Raw genomic sequence first — 23,058 nt, 5'->3', positions numbered from 1 at the left:
GTAGACTTATTTTTGGTGAGTATTTGGCAGAACTAGAGTCTATGGATAAAAATTGCCCAGAGACAGATTTTTGCCTTAATTTAAGGAAAAACTTCTCAATTAGAAATATCTGAAGAAAGCAATGGGGGAATGGGCTGCTTCAGGAAGTAGTGAGGTGTTTAAGCATAGATTGGACAGCCACTTGTTTGGGGAGATACTGCAGTAAGAGATTGGATCATTGGATAACACCTAGATTAAAGACCTCTAAGATCCCATACAGAGAGTCAGTGATTTATATTTTGATCCTCACTTGCTAATAACGGCTGCGTAGATGTGACACTGATACAAGAGTACCATTTTGTATTGCCTGTTCTCTTGTTATTTCCTTAGCATTGCCCCTCCCACCTCGGGCAGGCTGTATCAATTACCATAGGAATGGTTTCTAGTTACTGCCACTCTCAGGGAACTAGAATATTATAGATTCACAGGGTTGCACTTAAAGGTCATATAGTCCAGTCTTCTGGATTTGATTCTCTAATAATATTTGGTCACTTTTTTAGCTTGTGATCTTTCAAAGAAAGTTATTTTATAATACTCTAAACTGATTTGCTCTTTTACCAAAAAACTGGATTGTCTGGTATCATAAAACTGGTATAGGAAAGCTGGCCTATGGGAAGTACTCTTGACAGGGAAATTAGCTGCGCATTTTCAAAGTCCTTGTAGGTTTTGTTCTCTGACAACATTAACAGGGTAACACTGTAGTGTTAACTGTTAGGCCTGACTGGTTTTTCTGTGCTTTCTTTATCTCATGTTAGTGAGTTTTCATAAAAATAAAAAATAAGAGTAGAAGACTTTTACTCTCTTTTCTCTCATATTTGGTTTGGGACACTGGCAGTTTCAGTGCTGGTTGTAATTGAGTGGGAATCTTGTTCCCAAGGCTTTATAATTTTGTCATCTTTTATTGTCTTTGTATGTAGATCATTAAAAGTACAACCCCTTCCCCCCCCCTTTTTTTTTTTTTACCATTTTTGTCAGAATTTGTGCCAGAATAGATTTCATTTAGAACCAAAGTTCAGATATACATATTGATTCAGGGATCAAAGTCCAGCAGGTAAAAGGCTAAAACCACTGTGGCAGATCAATGCTGTTTTATTTTTGTGTGTGTTTAACTAAGGGACATTCTGTATTGACAGGCCAAATTTGTGTCAGTTCATTTTAAGACCAACTTACTGGAGAGGAACTATTTGCTATTAAAATTACTTTACAACATATACTTTTATTGTATTTTTCAGTATTTGATAATTTTTAGTTCACCAATATAGGGGGATTTACAAGAAACATGTCTATTTTGTTATATTTTAAAAATAGAGTATGGGGCGCCTGGGTGGCTCAGTCGGTTGAGCGGCCAGCTTCGGCTCAGGTCACGATCTCACAGTCCGTGAGTTCGAGCCCCGCGTCGGGCTCTGTGCTGACCGCTCAGAGCCTGGAGCCTGTTTCAGATTCTGTGTCTCCCTCTCTCTGACCCTCCCCCGTTCATGCTCTGTCTCTCTCTGTCTCAAAAATAAATAAACGTTAAAAAAAAAAAATTAAAGAAAAAATAGAGTATATTCATTGTTTTGATTGATTTTTAAGGCAATACATGATCACTGTTTAAAATATAAAATATTTGGGGAGCACCTGGGTGGCTCAGTCGGTTAAGCGTCCGACTCCAGCTCAGGTCTTGATCTCACAGCTCGTGGGTTCAAGCCCTGCGTCGGGCTCTGTGCTGACCGCTCGGAGCCTGGAGCCTGCTTCCGATTCTGTGTCTCCCTCTCTCTCTGCCCCTGCCCTGTTCATGCTCGACATTCTGTCTCCCTCAAAAATAAATAAACATTTAAAAAAAATTTTTTTAAACATAAAATATTTGGAAATGCTTGAAGTAGAAAGTATCCCAGGCCCACAGGTAATGTAATGACTGTTCAGTTTGGTTGGACCTTACAAACTTACAGTATATGTAACTACAAATTGGATTATACCATACATGCTTTCTGTAACTTTTAAGAAACTTGATATAGCACAGATGTTTTTCCATGGTCATACATATAGATATGCTAAGGTTTTTTTTTAAAAGTTGTATAGTATTAATTTAACCAATCCTTAATCCCTAACTGGTGAGGATATAGGTTGTTTTCTTTTGTTGTTGTTATATAATGAACATCTTTGTACATGTATCTCAGGTGCTTATTTATTCTAAGTAAATAGCTAAATTCTTAAAAGCAGCATTGCTGGTCAAAGTGTATGTACATTTTAAACTGATCTATATTGCTAGATTTTCCTCAAGAAAAAGGTTTATAGAAATTTTACTCCAGCAATGTATTACTATGCTTGTTTCTTTGAAACAGCTTCTTCTAATTAATTTAATCAGCATTAATTTTTAAAAGTGTCTGACAATATTTTTTCATAATTTAACTTGTCCTACACACTAGTTCAATTCTTCAGGTCATGATCCTAATGTAAATAAACTCTACAAAATTCTTAACCTGTGTGTCCTTTGTATGCTGATAGAAAGAAGAAACTAAAGTGAAGACAATTATATTTCAAGAGATCATTCCTTTGTAAGAGTTAATATTGGAATCACTACTTTAACTCAGTGTAACTTAGGGAAATTTCCCTTGAGACTTTCCTTGGTCTTTTTGTTGAGACTCTGGTATATCTCAGCTTATTTATTTATTTTTAAAAAGAATGTTATTGGTCTGGAAGAGTGAATTACATATTCAGAGCCACAAATGTTGAAGCTAAATTGCAGTTAACTCTGAAGTTAATTAATTGCATTGGTGGGTAGTTCAAAACATGTTTTAAATATAACACATTTTAAAAATCTCTTTTAAATCAACAGGAAATTCTGATGAAGATGAAGGTACTTCAGAATCTGAACTTTGGAAGGGCCCCCTACCAGAGACAGATGAAAAATCACAGTGAGTCCTGATATTAACAGATAATGCATACCCTTTACATCAGTTAGGAAGCTGCAGCCACAGCTGTTCTTGATAACAATTAATGAAAAAGCTCAGCATCATGAATGTCTGTTTAATTCCAAGGACTCTCTAGTCTGGTAAGATCAGAGTTTAATTCTAGTCATTGCTTATGGCCATAGACAGCTAACTCGTCCAGCTTCCTCTCTGTCAGTAAATTTTTCTTCAGCTCACCTTGACAGATGGCCCTCTGGTCTTTGCTTAGAATCCATCAGAGAAGGGCTGTTTACTAGTTCCAGAGCAGCCTATTCATGATATTCTGATTATCATAAACCTGTACAGGGGAGCTCCTTGAAGATACGGATGGGTAAATTTCCAACAGCCACCTTAGCGCCCAAAGACAGATAATTCAGTGTGTACGTTGTTATCTGCTTTGGGTTGGAAGAGCTATCTGGGTATGGGCTGGGATGTTATCAGCTCTTGTCATATACTGGGAAGTTCAGCACTAGAGCTTTCTCTCCTAAAAGAGGGTAAAATAATACCTACTGCATAGAATTTATTATGAAGATTTAATGAAATAAAGAATGTAAAGCACTTTGTGCCATACCTACAAATCTAAGTGCTCAATAAATTTTAATCCCATTTTGTTAGTCTTTAGGCATGTTGGTTCATAATGGAAAAACAATGAACCAATCATTATTCACTAATTTAAGCTGATTACAAAACATCTTGCCAATTATGATATGTTCCCAGTGTAATAGAATTCAAGTGTATTGGAAAGAGTTTTTGTTAAATAAGATTACTTTTATTCTGTGACCTTAACTTTTTTTTCCAGCCAAATAAACAATTCCTACATGTAAAAGTTATTGCTATAAATAAAATATTGCTATCCTAGTCAAACTATTGACTAAACTTTCAACCGTGTAACTTCTCTTTGAAGAGCTTTATAGCTGAAAGTGATTAGACTAGGTCTTAGGATCAGCTCACCTTTTTAGGCAATGAAGATACTTGAGTAAATCCTAAGAAGGCTTTCATAATCCAGAACTCTTTGTGACCTCATAAATACTTGACGTTGATCAAGTACTCAACATCTAAGTCTAACAGAGATTCAGCTAATTTCCCATATTTAAGTTTTGACTACAATTTGTAAATTTTTACTGCATTTTGCTGTCATGCTGGGGAAAAAGGGACAACAGCAATGGGGAGTGCCAAATTGCAGATAATTCTTAAATCAACTTTAGCTGATTCTGTTTTTTTTTTTTTTTATTAATTTGAACATGGTGTAATAGCTTTTTGCATTCACAAGTATTTAAAATCAAATGATGAAGGCCCATTGTGAATCCCTGATCTAGAAGAATTTTTCTGAAGAGACTGGTAGACTGGTGACTTTCCAGTTTGATTGCCTGTCTCAGAAAGAAAAAAGCAGATGTATATACATTTAATTCTCATAGCACCTCTGTGAGGAAATATAATATCCTCTATTGCACAGATAAGGAGACTGAGCCCAGAGAAGTTAAGTAACCTGCTGTTACTAGCTAGTAAGTGACCGAACTGGAACTTAAATACCATCTGACTTGAAAACCTGTACATTTTCCTTCATCACAATGGTTCCAAACATTAATTTTGTACTTGACAGTTTTCATAGTATTTTAACAATTTAATATCTCCTTTCAGACTTCAATTCTTTGTGTTAGACATGATTTTTACAGCTACAAATATATATTGACTATTCTCAGAGCAATAAAAACCTATAGCCTAAGCAGATTTTTCCCATTCCTAGGAGCAAGACGTGTATTTTGCTGAAAATAGTTTTCTTTTTCATTCATTTCTTGATCAGACTATGATTTGAAATGAGAATGAACAGAGAAACTATAAAGTCAACCAAAAAAAGTAAAGAGAAGCAATAACATTTTATAAAGTATGCACTTTAAAGTAAAATCTTAGGTAATAAATACATTTAGGGGGAGGTGGCAACATATGAAACACTTTATATTTAATCAGTCTGGGTATAATTATGATTATTCAAAAAGTTAAGAATTATTTGATGGCTGAATCATGAAATACATTGATATATAGAAGAATCAGCAAATTACATTGAGTGAAAATATTTTATTTTCATTAATGTCCTATTACGTGTCACCTAGTAATTTCTTTTCTGTTGGTTTTAATCAATATGTATACTTTTTCTTTTAAATAGAGAAGAGGAATTTGATGACTATTTTCAAGATTTATTTCTGTGAGATGGAAGAGAGAAGCCTACGTTCCTTAATGTGAAAGTGCACTTTGAAACTCTCCACAACAATGTCATCTACAGGTTGCAGCTTGAGTGGTTTATCTTTGGAAATAAAAATCCAACTACTGTCAGGATGTCAGCTGCTTTGAAAGTTTTTCAGTTCCATTGGAGACATGTTTCCCTTTCCCTTCTGTGTCTTTTCAATTGCTTATATACAGCCGGTCCGCCCACCGCTCCTCAAGGGTGAAGCTAGTACACTGTACAGAGAGTCTGTTGTTCCTGTAATTTGTAGTTTTTGTTGTTTTACTCATTCATATTTATCTTCCCTTGCCTCAGTTAGTTTAAATTATTAGAATTATTGGTATCTCACAAAAAATTATAAAATAGAGTAAGTATGTCTCTCCAGCTTCTATTTATTTACTTTCCTTTCATCCACTGGCACCCTCTTTTTAAGCACCTGCTTTCCCATCACCACCTGTTTCTAGCTGCCTTTTTTTTTTTTTTTTTTTTTGCTTACCTTTCTCTTGCTTTCTTCTCCCCTATACTACTTAAGGGAGTTTGTTATAATCAAAGTTGACTTCCCAGTGTGTGAGCAGTTTATTATAAAGTAAGTTGGGGCGCCTGGGTGGCGCAGTCGGTTAAGCGTCCGACTTCAGCCAGGTCACGATCTCGCGGTCCGTGAGTTCGAGCCCCGCGTCGGGCTCTGGGCTGATGGCTCGGAGCCTGGAGCCTGTTTCCGATTCTGTGTCTCCCTCTCTCTCTGCCCCTCCCCCGTTCATGCTCTGTCTCTCTGTCCCAAAAATAATAAATAAAAAATGTTGAAAAAAAAAAAAAAAAATTTAAAGTAAGTTAATACTACTGGGGGAGGGGGGCAAATGAGGTCCCAGAAGTCAAACCAGTAGATTAGGTTAAAAGTTGACTCTCCAACAGAGCAATTCTCCAGTAAGATAATTGAGCTGAGTAATAGTAGGTGCTAGAACTTGTCCCAGATATAGTCATGCAAATATGGGTGTACTTCCATGCCAAGATATATTATAAAATGTAAATCTTAATTTGAGGATCATACCCCTCACAGTCACTGGATGTGCTTTAGGAGATCTAAGCACTCCTAGAATCTGTGTAAACTTCTGTGATTGTGTGTATTTTGGGGGGAAAAGGGTCTATAGTTTTCATCAAATTTTCACATGGATGTGTTGATATTTTTAAAAAAAGGTTTTAACCCATTTTTATAGAGCAAGAGCCAAAAGATAGAGGAGAAGATGCATGATTTGGTGAAGAGAGAGGACCTATAGAAAGTGATCTAATAGCATGTCGATTATTTTGTTGAAGATACACTTTTTTTTTTTTAAGTTTATTTATTTAGAGAGAGAGTGTGTGAACCGGGGAGGGATAGGGAGAGAGGAAGAACAGGAATCCCAAGCAGGCTCTGCACAATCAGCACAGCCTGACATGGGGCTTGGGGCTCAATCCCATGAACCTTGAGATCATGACCTGAGCGAGATCAAGAGTCAGATGCTTAATTAGAGCCACCCAGGTGCCCTGAAGATATACTATTTTAAATGACATTTAAACATGGAATGATTGGTATTCAATTGCAGAATAAGTAGTTTAGTATCTTTTTTTTTTTTTTTTTTTTTTAACATTTTTGAGAGGGCTTGAGTGGGGGGCGGGGGGGGGGGGGGGGGGGCACAGAATCTGAAGCAGGCTCCAGGCTCTGAGCTGTCAGCACAGAGCCCAACATGGGGCTCGAACCCACGAACCATGAGATCATGACCTGAGCCAAAGTTGGACGCTGAACAGTCTGAGCAGCCCAGGCGTCCCTAGTGCCTTATTTTTATATGGTTATCATCAGAGATTTTCCTTTTATTAAACAGTTCTTATTCATTGTATTTGTCAGACTTCTGTACGTGAGGCATTATGCTGGATATTGCTACAAAGGAACTATCTACGAAATAATTATGCAGTGATTTCTAAACTATCAAAAAACGGTAAATCAGTATTGGTTTATTAATATTGAACATTGTTTTCATACCCCCTCTTAAAGAAACTGTTTTTTTAATATCTCACTACTTATAGTGAATAAAAAGGAACCTTGATTCCTGAGGAAAAAGTGTTGAAATGTTCAGCAGCAAACTGAAATTAGGAAATATGTAGCTAAAACATTTTTATGATAAAAATATATTCATAGTTTGGCGATCATCAGAAAATAAAATTCCTGTAAAATTAAATGATGACTAGAAAAACTAAAGACTTTTTAAAAATAGATCCACATATTTGGTATTGCAGGTGTGGTTTATGGACATGAGGTTCATTTATAAATTCAGATCATTACATATAATCACAATACTTAATCTGTTCATACATAATGGAAGTCCTATTTTTAAGGTGTCTTTGAAAAGGCCTCAAGATGATGAGTTTAAAGATTAATTCTCCAGCAGACCTGTCTCACATTTGGCTACAGTGCAGTCAGTTTTCAGTGGACCACTGGTTTGGGATATGAAGTTATGTTTTCTTCTACTAGCTCTTAAGCAAAGTTCCTATTTTTGCAGACCTTCAATGGTGGCACATCTTTGCTCCTCAGTTTGCTTTCTAGTGAATAAGGAGGGGAAGTTGAGCTGATATTTTGTTGCCAAAAATTACATAAAGGAAGAGTTTCTTAGGCAGTTTCTAAAATAATCATAAAAGTGGAGTTTCAAAATTATTGTAAGTAATGGAAATCAGGTATACATGTATTACCTACTCAAGGTGATGAGTTTAGTAGACAACACTCATTTGGGTGTATATATTCAATGAGTTTTTTATCCTCTAAATATATTTTTTTAACTTTTGGGCACTCCTCATTTATACCTGTTTGTTATGACATTTATTCAAAATATTATTCATTCATATTTACTGAGCACCTACCTTGTACCAGGCACTACTCTAGGTACCAGGATAGACTTAGGAACCAAACAGACAAAAATAGACAAAAATCTTTTCCTCTCACAGACCTCACATTTTAGTGTGAGAGTAGCAATCCTAGGATTCTAAATCTTAAAATTTTTTAAATTGTCCTTAGTTTCTCTTGAGAAACCAATATTTAGAATGCCTAGTACATAGCTATAGTAATCATTTTTTAAAAATAATCTCTGTTGAAGATTGTCACAGACTGTTACAACTGTCTCTGTTACAGATTGCCAAAAGTGGGTGTGATGTTCACCTTTCCATTGTCAAGGATAAAAAGTGGAAATAGATGATAAGCATTTCAGATAGAATAACATTTGATGTCCTTTTATTTTCTAAATAGTATTTACAGGCATTATAAATTCTATACTCTATTTACTCTTACCTTAAGACACGTTGATGAGAGATTTTTAGTTTAGGAAGGAATTTGAGGTATGAATTACAATTAATGTTATGGGCTGAATTATGTCCCCTCCCCTACTCCCCCAATTCATGTTGAAATTCAAAACCCCAGTACCTCAGAATGTGATTATATTTGGAGACAGGGTATTTAAAGAGGTAATTAAGGTAAATGGAGATCATATGAATGGGCCCTAATCCAATACGACTGTGTCCTTATAAAAAGGAGATTAGGACGCAGACACGCAAGATGGAAGACTTTGTGAGGATACAGGGAGAAGATGACCATCTACACGCCAAGTGGGGAGAGGCCTCACAAGAAACCAATCCTGCCAACACCTTGGTTTTGGACTTGGAGCCTCCAGAACTGTGAGAAATTTCTGTTCGAGCCACTCAGTCGTATTTTGTTACGGTAGCCCTAGCAAATGAATACTATTAATAAGAACCTTTAAAAAAAGAGTTGGTGACTGGTTTCAGGATTGTATATTTTTAATTTAAAGCAAATTGGCACCAAAAATGCACTTGTTTTCGTCTTGTATTTTCCACTTCTGTTGAACTTTATTTTACCCTCAGGGTTTCATGCTAGCAATAGGTTTTCTTTTGGTGGTCACAAGGGTAGTTTATCTGAAGATCTTTTACTCTCTTAGTTCGTGGTTTGCTGAATGAAATTCGCTGAAGTTCTTTTGCATGTTTTCTGTTTTTCTTCAGGAGTAGAAACAATATTTGAAATTTAGACCAGTTGGATTATATTACAACATTAGACATGTTTTGGACTTTTTGTCATCACTGCCACCTCCTGAATCTTCTGTGGCTAGCAAAAAGAAAAACAGTAGTATTGGAAATCAGTGGACCCAGAGTATTTTTCTTCTAACCTTCTCATGACCAACTTAATAGCCTAATTAATAGTTTTAACTTTCAACAAGTACCAGTGGTTTGATCATTTAAAAACTTGAGATCACGTTCAGGGTTGATCCTTTTGAAAAAGAGAATCTAATAAATGATTAACCAATTAACATCTGGTTCTCAAGGAAACCACTGATCTGCACAATCTGGGAGTCTAAGTTGTTACTTTGTGCCAGGTACTAATGTTGCCTGAGAGTACAAAATTATGTTCTTGGGTCACAGAGACTTCTCAGGGTAGCAGGAAAAAAAATTCAAAAGGAATTTTTATGCAAATAAAGTATAATAGATCCATATCCAATATACTGAATACTAAACGAAAATGTCGGGAGACACTTGACCTGATATCCGTTTGTCGTAAAATTGAGATAAGGATTAAATTTACTTGTACTAGGAAATACCTTTGCTTTTCACTTAGATAGTAAAATTTACCACTTCTGTTATCTTTTTGAAGTGCAAATCAAATCTTATTGTTTTCCCATTTAATCCTTTTTTTTTTTAATTTTTTTTTTTATCCCATTTAATCCTTTTAATGATTCCCCCTTGCTCCTGTAGAGGACAAATCCTCAAGCAAGGCCTTTAAGGCCACACTTTCCTGCAGAACTGTCTTACCAGTTCCCCAGACTCCAGTTATACCCGTTTTAAGTTCTACAATTGCATCAGGCTTATTTCCACCTCAAGGCCTCTGTTCGTCACTTCCTCCCCAACCCCACCTCCTTTCTTTGCTTAGCCAAAGCCTGCTGTCTTCAGAATTTACCTTAAGCATCGTTCTTCTGGAAAGACTTCCCCTGTGGTAGTTATAGATAGATAATCAATTGTTCACTTATTGGTTTAATGTCTAGCTCCCCTACCAGGTGGTAAGCTCTGTGAGATAAGGACCCCAACTTTTCCCAGGCCCTGCCTAACACGGGGCCTTATACAGAGCAGATCCCCAATAAATACATTGCTGAATGGATATCCAGAAGTCATAAACTCCTACTTTTATTGTGTTGAAGGACCTCCTTAACCTTTTAAGCAAAATATTTTCTCCCTCTATGAATTTTTAAAAATACCACTAAACACAGTAGAATCATCTAAAAGGTATGTTGTATCTTTTGTTTTACAAGGCTCTTCCAGACACAGATGATTTCTTTGCTAAACAGAATTTCTTACAAAATCTTTTGAGTGCTGTCAAGACAGAATACAAAATCATGATGTTAGCATTCCAATTTCAAGATGACATTTGAGTCATGTGATAAACTCATAGTTGATCCCAAGCATCTTAACAGTGGTTTCCTGAAGATAATGTTAAACCGAACAGAGTAACTTTAGGAGTAGAAACTTCATTGGGAAAAACAGCACAATATGGGAACATTCGAGGCATAGTCTCAAGTCACCCCATTCAGCTGTCCAGCTTTACTTCCATGTAGGGCTTCCTTAAGTCTGGAAGGGAGGCTGGAGATAAATCTTCTCATTACATACACAAGAATTTTGAGCTCAGAGAGGTGAAGCAAATTGCCCAAAGCCTTATAGCTAATGCATAACGTTAGGACTAAAGTTGTTTTTCTCACCTAACCCTGATCCCACTGGTTCCATGACTCTTGTATTTCTAAAAACTCAGTATTCTGTGGATGTACCCAGGAGCCACCTACTAGAGTGGATAAAGAAGCCTAGCCCCCATCCCTACTTCAACTGGACCAGTCAATTCCTCCTGGAATTATTCATAAGATCTTGTTTGGGGGGAGGAAAAATCTCTCAAAAGCACTAATCAATTTATTATAATTACTGGGAAAGCAAGTCTCCTGTTTGCATTTACTTTTTATGGTTTTGTCAGTTGAAATTAAGCTCAGCCTGACTTCTGGCTACTTTACAACGAGCAAAAACAGATACCATCTATCTGTTGGTGCCTGGGTGGCTCGGTTGCCTGGGGTGCCTGGGTGGCTCGGTTGCGAGTCCGACTTCGGCTCAGGTCATGATCTCACAGTTTGTGGGTTCGAGCCCTGCGTCGGGCTCTGTGCTAACAAACAGCTCAGAGCCTGAAGCCTGCTTTGGATTCTGTGTCTCCCTCTCTCTGCCCCTCCCCTGCTTGCGCTCTGTCTCTCTCTCTCTCTCTCTCTCTCTCAAAACAAACATTAAAAAAAAAAAAAACCAACAGATTCCATCTAACCTTTTGCAGCCATGTTTCCTTCTTCCTGCTTTTTTGTCTCCTCTTCAATTACCTTCATCTTTGCATCGTATTCATCAGCCAGGGATTTCCATTCTACTCTGTTGTTCTGAAGACCAGTCAGCATTGGTGTGATTTCTTTGTGAAACCGTGAGAACTCCTAGCAAGAATTTTAGGTCAGAAACATAGTCATAGTTGATTTTCAGTACTTTTCATATGCAGAAAAGGAACTGTAAGGAATTATTACAGTGCTCAGAGCTGCTAGATTGGGCCTAACTCAGGGCCTTGGGAACAGGAAAGACAGGTGCTGTTTTCTAAGTACGTCTGGGTCTGTTCAGTGTGCTCACTTGTAAATTCTCTTAGTTTTTATTCCACCCCTGAATGAGAGATTAGGATAATTCCTCAAGCTACTTTGGAGAAACAAGGACACCCCTAATGGCTTTCCATGTGGGAGACTCAATTTTGGTAACAGTTTGAAAGAAAAACCCTAGTCCAGCTGATTATACATTTTACTCAATTCGTTTACTTACCTTGTATACAAAAGTACAAACAAAATCAATAAATCCAACTTGAAGTTTGGGTAGTTCGTCTTTTTTGTTTCTGTCCATCATAGGCTAGAAAGAGAAGTACATTCTTTAAGGATAGTTTTCTAAGACTCAGGGAACAAAAGAGACTGATTTGTATCAATAATTTGTAATAAGTAGTGTGTTTCTATGTCAAAGTCTTTACAATAGGCTGTTGCTGCAGCACAGTCCTCTCCAGATCTCCTTGTTCCCAAAATTCATTTGCAACCAGAAGTGCCACCTGCAAGGAAGAGTAAGACTCGGTTCATGAAAGTGACTTATTAGTAGAGAATTTGCATTTTATCAGTGTGAGTGACATTTCAGGATAGCGTTTATATTAATGCTCGAGGTGTTGTCACACCATATGCTCTTTGGTATTAAAAAGATGTCATCTACAGATTATATTGAAATGGCAAAGAGGAATTCCTCTTCGTGTGTCAGTGTTCTAGTCCCATTCTTGGAGTACCTGTCTCCTATTTGCTATTGCCACCACTTCTCAACAATAGAAAGGGGAGATGGGAGAATGTTTCATTCCATTATATTTTGCTTCAAGCTCTAAAGCTTCCCACACCCTCCTTTTGTCCTGCTTCTCTCTTAGCATCTAGCATGTGTGTGCACATACACGCGCACACAGATTAGAACACAACTTTACTTGACTATAGTGTGAGGACATTTAAGGGAAATTTTATATAGCTTTAAAAAACCCAGTATCTACCAAGTTCGATGATTATCCACTAGCTGCCTTACGTTGACATGAACCCAGCTTGCCAGGAAGAATAAGATGTGACCACCTTCTTTAAGATGCTCACAGTCTAGTAGAAACAGTTCTGTGAACTATGTGGGGAAGTGCTGTGGATCAAGAAGGGAGTAAAGAGGAAGGGAAGACGATCTGCTGAGAGAAAATTGAACATGCAGAGCTTAGAGTGTGAGGCAGTGAAGGGGAGAGAATGACAGGAAATAATGTGGTGACTGTGAGTTAAGGACAGGTGGTGACAGGCCATGTAAGCTTTGCTAGAAAGTTTGATTCTCTAGACCAGTGATGCTTATTCCTGGAGGGGTAGGGTTCCTCCAGAATGCACTAGTGGCCCAGGCAGGTGGGGGCCAAGAGAGATTTAAGCGAAAGTAACTTTGTTTTTTCTTTTATATAAAGCGCTCTTTGTACAACTTTTGGCGGGAGGTGGGGGTGGGGGGTGGACTGAAAGCTTGAAAATCTCTGGCAAGGGGGGAATTTAGAAGGCTTTGAAGCATGGGAGTGGCTGAGCAGAACTCTGTAAATAATCCCAGCAGCCACTCAGAGGAAGGCTGGGCGTTTCAGGATGAGGAAGGATCACTCAGGAGGATCCCTGCCACCACAGAGCTGATGGAAGAGGGTGGAAGTCTGACCTGAGGCTGTGGCAAGGGTGACAGGCAGGAATGGGGGAGATGAACTTCAAGCAAGGCCCCAGGTTTCTGGCCGGGGTGACTGTGCAGATAAAGAATAAAGGAGAAAGAGCAGGCACATCAGGATGGAGGAGCACCAGTGTATGGTTTGGGATTTGATGGTTCCAATGATTCTGTCTTTACTAATACAACCCACATTTATAATTGGACCCAGTGAATTCTGGCCTTTCTTCTGCTTAGGGTTTTCCCTAGATGTCACTGAGGGAAAAAGAAGCTTCTTTCATCCAGTTAGTAAGAAATAAGTAGTAAACTAGTGGCTCCTGACTCCCACTCCCCAAGGTTGGCAAAGAACTTCCAGGGAGGGCACCCTTAAACATGAACTTATTACAGATGGTGCCTTATGATAATTGACAGCACAGTGAAGAAGAGGTTGTGGGAGCAAACCACCCCTGCTAGGGGAAACCACTGATGATTCATCTTTGCCCTGTGCTGATTGATTCTACTAAAAACTCAGACATTCCCTGAATAATTTTATATAGTTCTTGCAGCTTGTTCAGTGATATGGAATTCTTTGCAGAAAGTAGTTCTTTCTAAGGTCCCTTCTCTTTGCCTTGTTCTGGGCAAAGAGACCAAATGACCTATTGTGTTATTGACATCTGTGAGCTCTTGAAAGCTATTTGCCTTTCTTCATTAACAGAAATCCAACAGGGAACATTTTATTTTTGTCTTAACTTCTCAAGTTTCTTTTTTCTTTTCAAATTATAAACTGATGGTTTGTTCCAGGGTAATGAAATATAGTTGTGTACAAAATATATAGTCATATAATTGCTAGCTATAATAAAATTCCGAGATTGCCAGAATCTTCACATTCACCCTTACATGGGACCTAGACTGCATCTGAGAATGTGACAGAAAAGGAAACGTAACTGTACTCGCCTGACTTTGTACCTCCCAGGGTTTGGTTATAGCTGACAGATCACATGCAGTCATCATCATTGCCCTTAGAAGAAAACAAAAGTTGTTAAAATAGAAAGACATAAAAAATAAGGTGGGTTTTTTTTTTTGGTTTTTTTTGTTTTTTTTTTTTTTTTGTTTTGTGTGTGTGTGTGTTTGTTTTTTGTTTTTTGCCAAAAGAGGAATAAAATTCTGACTACTCACATTATAACCTCTTTTTTGGTTGGATCAATGGTTACATATTTGACGGCCTCTTCCTCGGTTTCCATTTTTTCACAGGCATCAACAATTTTTTGAAACATGGTTCTCTTCCTAAAAAAGATACAGCTGTGCAACAATTATAGCATATAAGACCAGAGATTTAAAAAAGTATCTTTAATATGCGCTTCTCAGAGTTAAAGTTTCCACTTTGCATCAGATGTTTACATAGTGGATCTAAAGGGTCAGGGAATAAGAGACTAAATGGCTGCTAACTGTTGGCACAGAAAGGGTTTAAGACAGGAAAACCACCAGCCACAGAAAGGGGAAAAATTGGTAAGTTTGAATACATTAAAGCTAAAAGATACATGTGACAAAAGAGATCATAACATAAACATAAAGGCCACAGGCTGTGATGAGACGTAATGCATAAAAGCAACAAAAAAATCAGAACCTAAAATACATGAAAAGATACTCAACCTCACTGGTAAACAAGAAAATACAAATTTGAACATCAATAAGAAGCCATCTCACTGTCAAATTAACAAGATAAATAAGTGTGTGCAGATCAAAAGTAGTCCAGAGAAGAGGTAGCAGGAACTCTTGCACACCGCTGGTGGGAGTTTAAACTACTCAGGAGTGCAGTTTTGCAATGCAGTATAAAACTTAAGATTTGCAACTCTTGTCGCAATCCCACTTCTAGGTACGCACTTCAGAGAAACTCTCACGTGTACAAGGACATATGATGTGGTATTGTCAACAATAATGAAAAGTAGGAAATGATCTAAATGTCCATGAATAGAAGAACGGCTAAATTAATTATGGCATGTTCATAAAGCTGAATATACAGTTCAAATGAATGAACTGGATCTTCATTTACCACCAGGGTAAATCTTTAAAACATATTTCATGAAAAAGCAAGTTGCGGAAAAGTATGTACAAGATGAAACCATTTATGGAAAATTTTAAAATGCACGTAACAATACCGTATGAAAATGTGGACGGAAAGGACAGATACACAGCATCAGGATGATGATGACTGTGAGGGGAAAGGGAGGGGTTTTTCATGGTAGAGTGGGTTCGGATGCCTCAATTGCATTTTTTTTTCCTTAAAAAAAAAAAAAGACCTCAGGTGTGGCAAAATCTTAGCATTTGTTGAATCTGGGTCATGGATATTTGGATATCAATTATATTCTTTCAAGTATCTGTCTTCATCTTTGAACTATTAAATAATTTTTTAATTAAGAAGGATCAAAGAGGCACAATTTGATACTACCCATCTAAGTCATTAAATAGTTGGATATTATAATTAGTTCACCTTGTCCTAATCCATTTTGCCAAGCAACTCTATAGTTCACTGACAAAATGGGCAGAAGCTGGGAGTATCTGGTCTCCTTGGTCATTTCTGTAGTGCTCTGCTGTACATAACTCAGAATTATGTGAGTTGGGTTAACGTGCATCCGTATGATCAAGGTTTTTTAGCTCCGAGTCTCCAGCAGAATCAAATGTCTGAGCCTGCAACTCTAAATACCAGACTCTGGACCATGATGACTCCACCAGACCAAAATGCTCCTCAAAGGCTTTGCGGCATCACCCTTCTGGCAGGTACACCAACTTCACCATGCATTCCTCAAACTTCTTCAATAACAAACTAATCAACAGCAGGGATTAGTTTTTTTTAAATGTATTTTCAGATGTCTAGTAATTCACTGTCAGTACCTTGAAGGTATTCTACTGATGTTCCAAAAGGAAAATGAATAACTGTGTGTGTGTGAATAAATGCCTTTTGACTTGAATGCAGTGGATCATTTATGTGAGGCAGAAATATAGTGTAGGGGAGTTCTGTACTTACTTGAAGTATAAAGCCAGGTCAGTTGCTATTATTGCAACTTCAAACAAATGAATAACTGTTTCAAACTGGCGTTTATTTAGGTTCTGGAAGATGTTTAAACTCTGTAAGATAAAAATTCACAATAAAGTGCAATCATTAATTTGTCTTGGTTCAACAAATAAGCCAAACTATGTTTAACAAAATAAAGATTATTGGCACAGAGAGACGAAAAACTAGGTCTTTCTCCCACGTTTTTTGTTTTCAGCTTTCTCTTGGATTAAATTACCACTCTACTTTGAGTAAAGTAATTTAAACTATAAAAGTAGATACTATTAGCAAATATTCATATAAGCAGTGTATAAGTTTGGGGAGTAAATAAAAGTGTTTTCTCCCAGGATCACTTAAAAATATAACAGTAGACTTAAATTTTGCTTGTATTAACTGAGGAGATTTAATAAAGAATATCTGGTACATCCAGTTGTTAGACATGCTGAATTATCCACCAGATAATTTTTGAGTAATCACAGAAGTTGCTGGATGACTTCAGAAACTATAAATTATACTAGTACTCATGTATATATGGGAAAAGATAATGAAATCTCTCAAGTTGTTCTTAAAATGTTTTCTTGCAATTATATTTTACAAACAACTAGACCTTTCTTCAGAGAGATTCCCAGTAATAATCTCTTCACATATGGATCAGCTTAATAGTGTGATAGAAAATGAGAGTAAATTTGGCAGTGTGCGCGTGTGTGTATATATATATATGTATATATATATATATATATATATGTATGTATATATATATATGTATATGTGTATATATGTGTATATATATGTGTGTGTGTGTGTATATATATATATATATATATATATATAATGTTTTTTATTTATTTTTGAGAGACAGAGCAAGAGTGGGGGGAGGGACAGAAAGAGAGAGAGAGAGACACAGAATCTGAAGCAGGCTCCAGGCTCTGAGCTGTCAGCCCAGAGCCTGACATGGGGCTCAAACCCACAAACCTTGAGATCATGACCTGAGCCAAAGTCAAACACTTAACTGAGTCACCCAGGGCACCCCTTGGCAGTGGTTTTTAAAAGGTTTCATATTCCAATATGTATCCTTTTGATGATTACATTATTTTAAGCAACAAACTACACCGGATAACCACTGATAATATGGAAGCCTAGTTAATAGCAGTGTAATAATATGTATAATTTGAAAAAGGTCTCATATTCCAAATAAATCACTTTAGGCATACAGGCCAAAGGACAGATGTATAGTAGTTTTGCTACATGAAGTTGATGGTCATGAAATACATACATATACCCGAACTGCATTCTTCTCTTTTTTTCCTCACTCATTTTGATGTTCATCTAAAAACATGGACAAGTCTCCAAATTGAAAAACCTGTCTTAATTCTATACTTTTTTTATTTTCTCTTTTTTCTTTCATATCTAAGGATCATAAAAGAAGAGCTTCTATGTGTTTTTTTTTTCTTTTTTAAGTTCATTTATTTATTTTCAGAGAGCGCGAGCGCACGAGCATGGGAGGGGCAGAGAGAGCTGGAGAGAGAGAGAATCCCAAGCAGGCTCCTCACGGTCAGCACAGAGCCTGACACGGGGTGGGGGGCTTGATCCCATGAACCGTGAGATCATGACCTAAGCCAAAATCAAGACCTGGACACTTAAGCGACCGAGCTACCCAGAGGCCCCTAAGTGGTTTCTTTTTAACCTATAGATACAGATTCATATTAAAAATCATGCTCTGATTTATATTAGTTGGTAGAAAGCTCTTGACCAAATTTGTGGCCCATCTCTTGTCCCTTTCACTGTACACATTTTGGCCTTTACTATGGCTTCGTCTTAGTTTTATTTTTCCAGTAACCCTATTTTATTTTTTTTAACCTGATATGTATTTTTGAAAGCTCAAATAAAACCTTTTGGGAACAAATTGAGTAACATACACACATATACACATGCCTTTTTTTTTTTTTTTTTTTTTTTTTTTTTTAAGTAAGCTAAGGCAGAGCCAGTGATCAGAGCAGGAAAGATGATCAACACCAAGACATCAGATGACATTACTAAAATATGAAGAATTAAGTATCAGATGAGAATCTATGCAGAAAAAACAAGTCACATGTAAGGCAAAAAGATTGGCCATATATACCTCTTCAGGGCAACACTTCAATGCCAAAAGACAGTGAAGCAATGTCCTCCAATTTCTGAGAATAAGTGTGACATAAGACTACATATCCAGTCAAACTGATCTTCAAAAACAAATGTAACAAACAGTATTCTTTTTTAAGCATGTACTTAGATTAGCCTCTCTTAGAAAAACTACCATTTGACAAAAGTCTAGCCCATCAAGAGGTGAGTGAAAATAAGATACACAGGAATGGAGAAACCATAATAAAAGGATTGATTGTAAGTATTGGGCCCATTTAAATATAGAATTACAAATAAACAATTGTGTTAGAGCTAGAGAATATTATGCTAAGTGAAATAAGTCAGTCAGAGAAAGACAAATACCATATGATCTCATTCATATGCGGAATTTAAGAAACAAAACAAATGAGCAAAGGGGAAAGAGAGAGGGAGAAAGAGACAAACCAAGAAACAGACTCTTAACTACAGAGAACAAACTGATGGTTAACAGAAGGGATGTGGGCTGGGGGACGGATTAAATATGTGATGGGGATTAAGGATTGCACATGTGATGAGCACTTGATGATGTATGGAAGTGATGAATCACTGTATTGTAAACCTGAAACATATAACACTGTGAACTAACTGGAATTTAAATAAAAACTAAAAAAAAAAAAAAGGGGTGCCTAGGTGGCTTAGTCAGTTAAGTGTCTGACTTCAGCTCAAGTCATGATCTCACAGTTCATGGGTTTGAGCCCCGCATCAGGCTCTGTGCTGACAGCTCAGAGCCTGGAGCCTGCTTCGGATTCTGTGTCTCCCTCTCTTTCTGCCCCTCCCCCCGCTCACAACGTGCCTCTCTCTCTCTCTCTCTCTCTCAGAAAATAAACATTAAAAAAAATTTTTTAAAGGATAAAAAACTCTGGAAATTATTGAGCAACATATGAATTTATAAATATATAATGGTAAAAAAATACTAATGATAATAAGTACCTTACAAAATGGAGGTGAAGATGGAAGCAGTATTTTAATTGTTTCATGTTTCATAGCAGTGAGTTAGTAGACAATATAAAGTTAATACATATAGTCTAAAAATATCAAACATCTAAATGCTGAGCTATGGTTTTTCACAATTTCTCATAGTCCTCTGTTCATTTTAGACGGTTCGTTAAGAACTAATATCTCGTGGGGCACCTGGGTGGCTCAGTCAGTTGAGCATCTGACTTTGGCTCAGGTCATGATCTCATGGTTCGTGAGTTTGACCCCTGCGTTGGGCTCTGTGCTGACAGCTCAGATCCTGGAGCCTGCTTCAGATTCTGTGGTCTCCTCTCTTTCCTCCCCTCCCCAACTCAGGCTCTGTCTCTCTCTCTCAAAAATGAATAAACATTTTTTTTAAATCTTTAAAAAAAAACCCACTATTTCTTTTGATAAAGACACAGTATCTAAAGTTCTGCAATTACATTTCTAAAATATTTCTTCCATTAAATTTAAATAGAATTACACACAAATAAATGGAAAACTACTCAACAATGAAAAGGATTCAATCGCTGGTGTATACAATACTAATCTCAGAATTATTACTTTGCATGAAAGAAGACAGCACAAAAGAGTACCTGTATAATTGCGTCTATATAAAATCTACAAAATCTAAACTATAGTGACTAAAAGCATTTCAATGGTTGCCTACGGCTGGGAGCAGAGAGAGGCCTGCACTGCAAATGGGCATGAGGAGTGGTTTGGGGTCATAGGAATATTTTATGTCTTGATTGTGGTAGTGGTGTCCTAGGTATATAAAATTGTATAAACTCATATAATTGTACACACTGAAAGGATGCAGTTTATTGTACATATATTATACTTCAATAAAGCTGATTTTAAAAACATAACTCTGGGGGTGCCTGCGTGGCTCAGTCAGTTGAGTGCCTGACTTCGGTTCAGGTCATGATCTCACCATTGGACCCCCAAGTCGGGCTCTGTGCTGATAGCTCAGAGCCTAGAGCTGCTTCAGATTCTGTGTCTCCCTCTTTCTCTGCCCCTCCCCTGCTCTCTCTCTCTCTCTCTCTAAAATAAAGAAACATTTAAAAAAATAACTCTCTGGGGCACCTGGGTGGCTCAGTCAGTTAAGCGTCCAACTTTGGCTTGGGCCATGATCTCACAGTTTGTGAGTTCAAGTCCTGCATCAGGCTCTGTGCTGACAGCCAGAGGCTGGAGCCTGCTTTGAGTCCTGTTTCTCTCTCTCTCTCTGTCCCTCCCTTGCTCATTCTCTGTCTCCCTGTCTCTCTCTCAAATATAAACATTAAAAAATTAAAAAAAATAAAAACCATAACTCTGACTTAAAAAAAAAGCTTGAATACTATGATCCCATCTTTCTAAACTTGTTTCTCTCCATCCTGCCTGCATACCTTCACAGGGTGGCTGATTACAGTTCATTAGGTGTTAATGAAATAGCTATTTTTGAGTCATAGAATTTGAAATGAATTTTTTATATTTATTTTTAAATTTTTCCCTGTCATTGAGTTTTCACAGTGAGCAAGTGTAATTTTTACAACCAGTATTAAGTTATTAATTTTGAAAACATAGAAACGTTTAACATTCTATTTGTTTTCCTGAGGATTGTGCTGAAAACCTGAGGTAGGGACAGGTGCACCACCACAAGAGAGGGGACCATGTCCCAGCTCATTCTGGCGGGGCCCCCACTTGCTCAGCTGGTTTCACTAGCTCACAGAGAGTCTATGTTCTCTCCTACTATTACAACAGCAGTAAACATATAAATTCCCAGTAGTGCATCCAAATAGGTAGGAATGACTCCAATTCATCCTGATTAGAGCTTCCTGGTGAGGTGAGGCAGGAGAACATATAGGCTATTCTAGTCTTCAGTGTGGTACCTGTGACACCTGTGGAGGAGACTGCTAACGTGTTCATGACTCACTGTGACCATACATTGGATATTTCATTGCTTCTTCACTCCTTTTAAAAGATGGGGTTGGTATGAAAAAGCATAAAGAGGATTATCACAAACTCTGTCAAGAAGTGTTTGGAATAATAACAGGGGTCTGTTATTTATGCTGAGCCATTTGTGTTGTCATTTCTACAATACATTGTAGCATTAAGATGTATGCTCTTTCTAATCTGACTAGTGAGCTTTCCATCTATTCCCTCAGGTGAAAGGGTTGACTGCTGTCTGCTTTGGAATGCAGGTGGTTCTTAACCCTCAGAACGGTGAATCCCAATCTACTGGGATATAATGACATTTTAAGGCAAAGCTTCATAATATACAAAACAAAATACCAAAATTGTTATCTAAATCATGAGGATTTCCCTTATTTAAATGCTTTTAATGCAAATATTTTCTTTATACAAAAAAAGTAAATAAAAGAGCAACATTGTTTCCCAAAGTGTAAAAAGAACATTTGATGGCTAAAAAATTAGTTTTTTTTTTTTTTATTTTTTTTTTTATTTTTTTTTTTAGCGTTCCATTTGCCTGCTCATAAAAATCTCTGTGATTGCATTGCCTGGCGACTCTATTTACAAGCCTTATAAGTCTGCAATTAGCAGGTTGGATAGCATTGTAGACAAGTCCTTGCCAAGGTGGTATGGATTACCGAGATGCAGTATGCCTTTTGAGAAAGAATAATAAGCCTTTATACAGCCATCAAAACCAGTTCAGATCCAGAGTAAATAACATTTAAAAAATTAGGATGGAAAGCCACAAGTCCATTATAAACCCTTAAATCCCAGAAAGGAAAAACATATGAGTACGAGTACCACCCAAACATTTGTTTGAACTCACGACACTGAGGTCAAGACCTGAGCTGAGATCAAGAGTCGGACACTTGATCAGACTGAGCCCCCCAGGCGCTCCTTGGCTGAAGTTTTTAAATATATTTTGCTTTAGTAGGTAAATGTAAAATTAAATAATAAATTATATTTGACAGTACCTGTTTACGATGTCACATAATCAGTGACACCACTGATTATGGAAAGTGGAGAAAATTCTTACTCAAAAATGTAAGATTGTCCCAACCAGTAAGAAAAAGACTCATAAAAAATTAAATAATAGCAATTTACTCTTATCTTCCCAAACTACTTTCAATTCCACTCCTTTTAATTTTCATAGAACAGATATTACCATCATTTTTATGTTATAAACACTACTGCAGGGAGAGGCTCTGGCTATCCAACAGAATTATTAGCAGTCTTATTAAAATGCAGATTCCCAGGCCAGAATCCCTGAGAACCCCATCAGTAAGTGTGAAATGAAGCCCAGGGTCTGTTTTTAACAGCCCGAGTACACTTGCCTGGTGAATTCTGATGCACTTGTCCGGGTCCCTCTCTCTGGGCATGGCATCAATCACAGGTGATAACACTCAAGTATTGGGGTGCCTGGGTGGTGCAGTCGGTTAAGTGTCCAACTCTTGATTTCAGCTCAAGTCATGATCTCA

The 23,058-nt window shown here is 37.2% G+C and overlaps 2 protein-coding genes across 9 annotated transcripts in view; one reads left to right on the top strand and one right to left on the bottom strand.

The window, feature by feature from the left end:
• LOC131493102 (protein FRA10AC1) overlaps positions 1-5,297 on the top strand; it is a 37,666-nt gene extending 32,369 nt beyond the window's left edge. For all 3 annotated transcript variants that reach the window (XM_058697206.1, XM_058697205.1, XM_058697204.1), the window contains exons 14-15: positions 2,855-2,933; positions 5,128-5,297. In XM_058697206.1, coding sequence (XP_058553189.1) covers positions 2,855-2,933; positions 5,128-5,170 — 122 coding nt within the window. In that variant the 3' untranslated portion in view covers positions 5,171-5,297. The remainder of the gene's footprint in view (positions 1-2,854; positions 2,934-5,127) is intronic.
• Positions 5,298-8,976: 3,679 nt separating this feature from the next.
• PDE6C (phosphodiesterase 6C) overlaps positions 8,977-23,058 on the bottom strand; it is a 45,438-nt gene continuing 31,356 nt past the window's right edge. For 3 of the 6 annotated variants that reach the window (XM_058697199.1, XM_058697198.1, XM_058697194.1), the window contains 7 exons: positions 16,496-16,596; positions 14,650-14,772; positions 14,419-14,491; positions 12,278-12,352; positions 12,079-12,162; positions 11,552-11,708; positions 8,977-9,316 (listed from right to left, as the gene is read on the bottom strand). In XM_058697199.1, the coding sequence (XP_058553182.1) occupies positions 9,255-9,316; positions 11,552-11,708; positions 12,079-12,162; positions 12,278-12,352; positions 14,419-14,491; positions 14,650-14,772; positions 16,496-16,596 (675 nt within the window). In that variant the 3' untranslated portion in view covers positions 8,977-9,254. The remainder of the gene's footprint in view (positions 9,317-11,551; positions 11,709-12,078; positions 12,163-12,277; positions 12,353-14,418; positions 14,492-14,649; positions 14,773-16,495; positions 16,597-23,058) is intronic. The other 3 variants (XM_058697195.1, XM_058697196.1, XM_058697197.1) reach the window with 3 other exon arrangements.

Source organism: Neofelis nebulosa, chromosome 13 (genome assembly GCF_028018385.1).
Source record: "Neofelis nebulosa isolate mNeoNeb1 chromosome 13, mNeoNeb1.pri, whole genome shotgun sequence".
In the NCBI taxonomy this organism is placed as follows: Eukaryota; Metazoa; Chordata; class Mammalia; order Carnivora; family Felidae; genus Neofelis; species Neofelis nebulosa.
The sequence above is the reverse complement of the archived record's forward strand: the minus strand, read 5'-3'. Positions and strand labels throughout refer to the sequence as shown.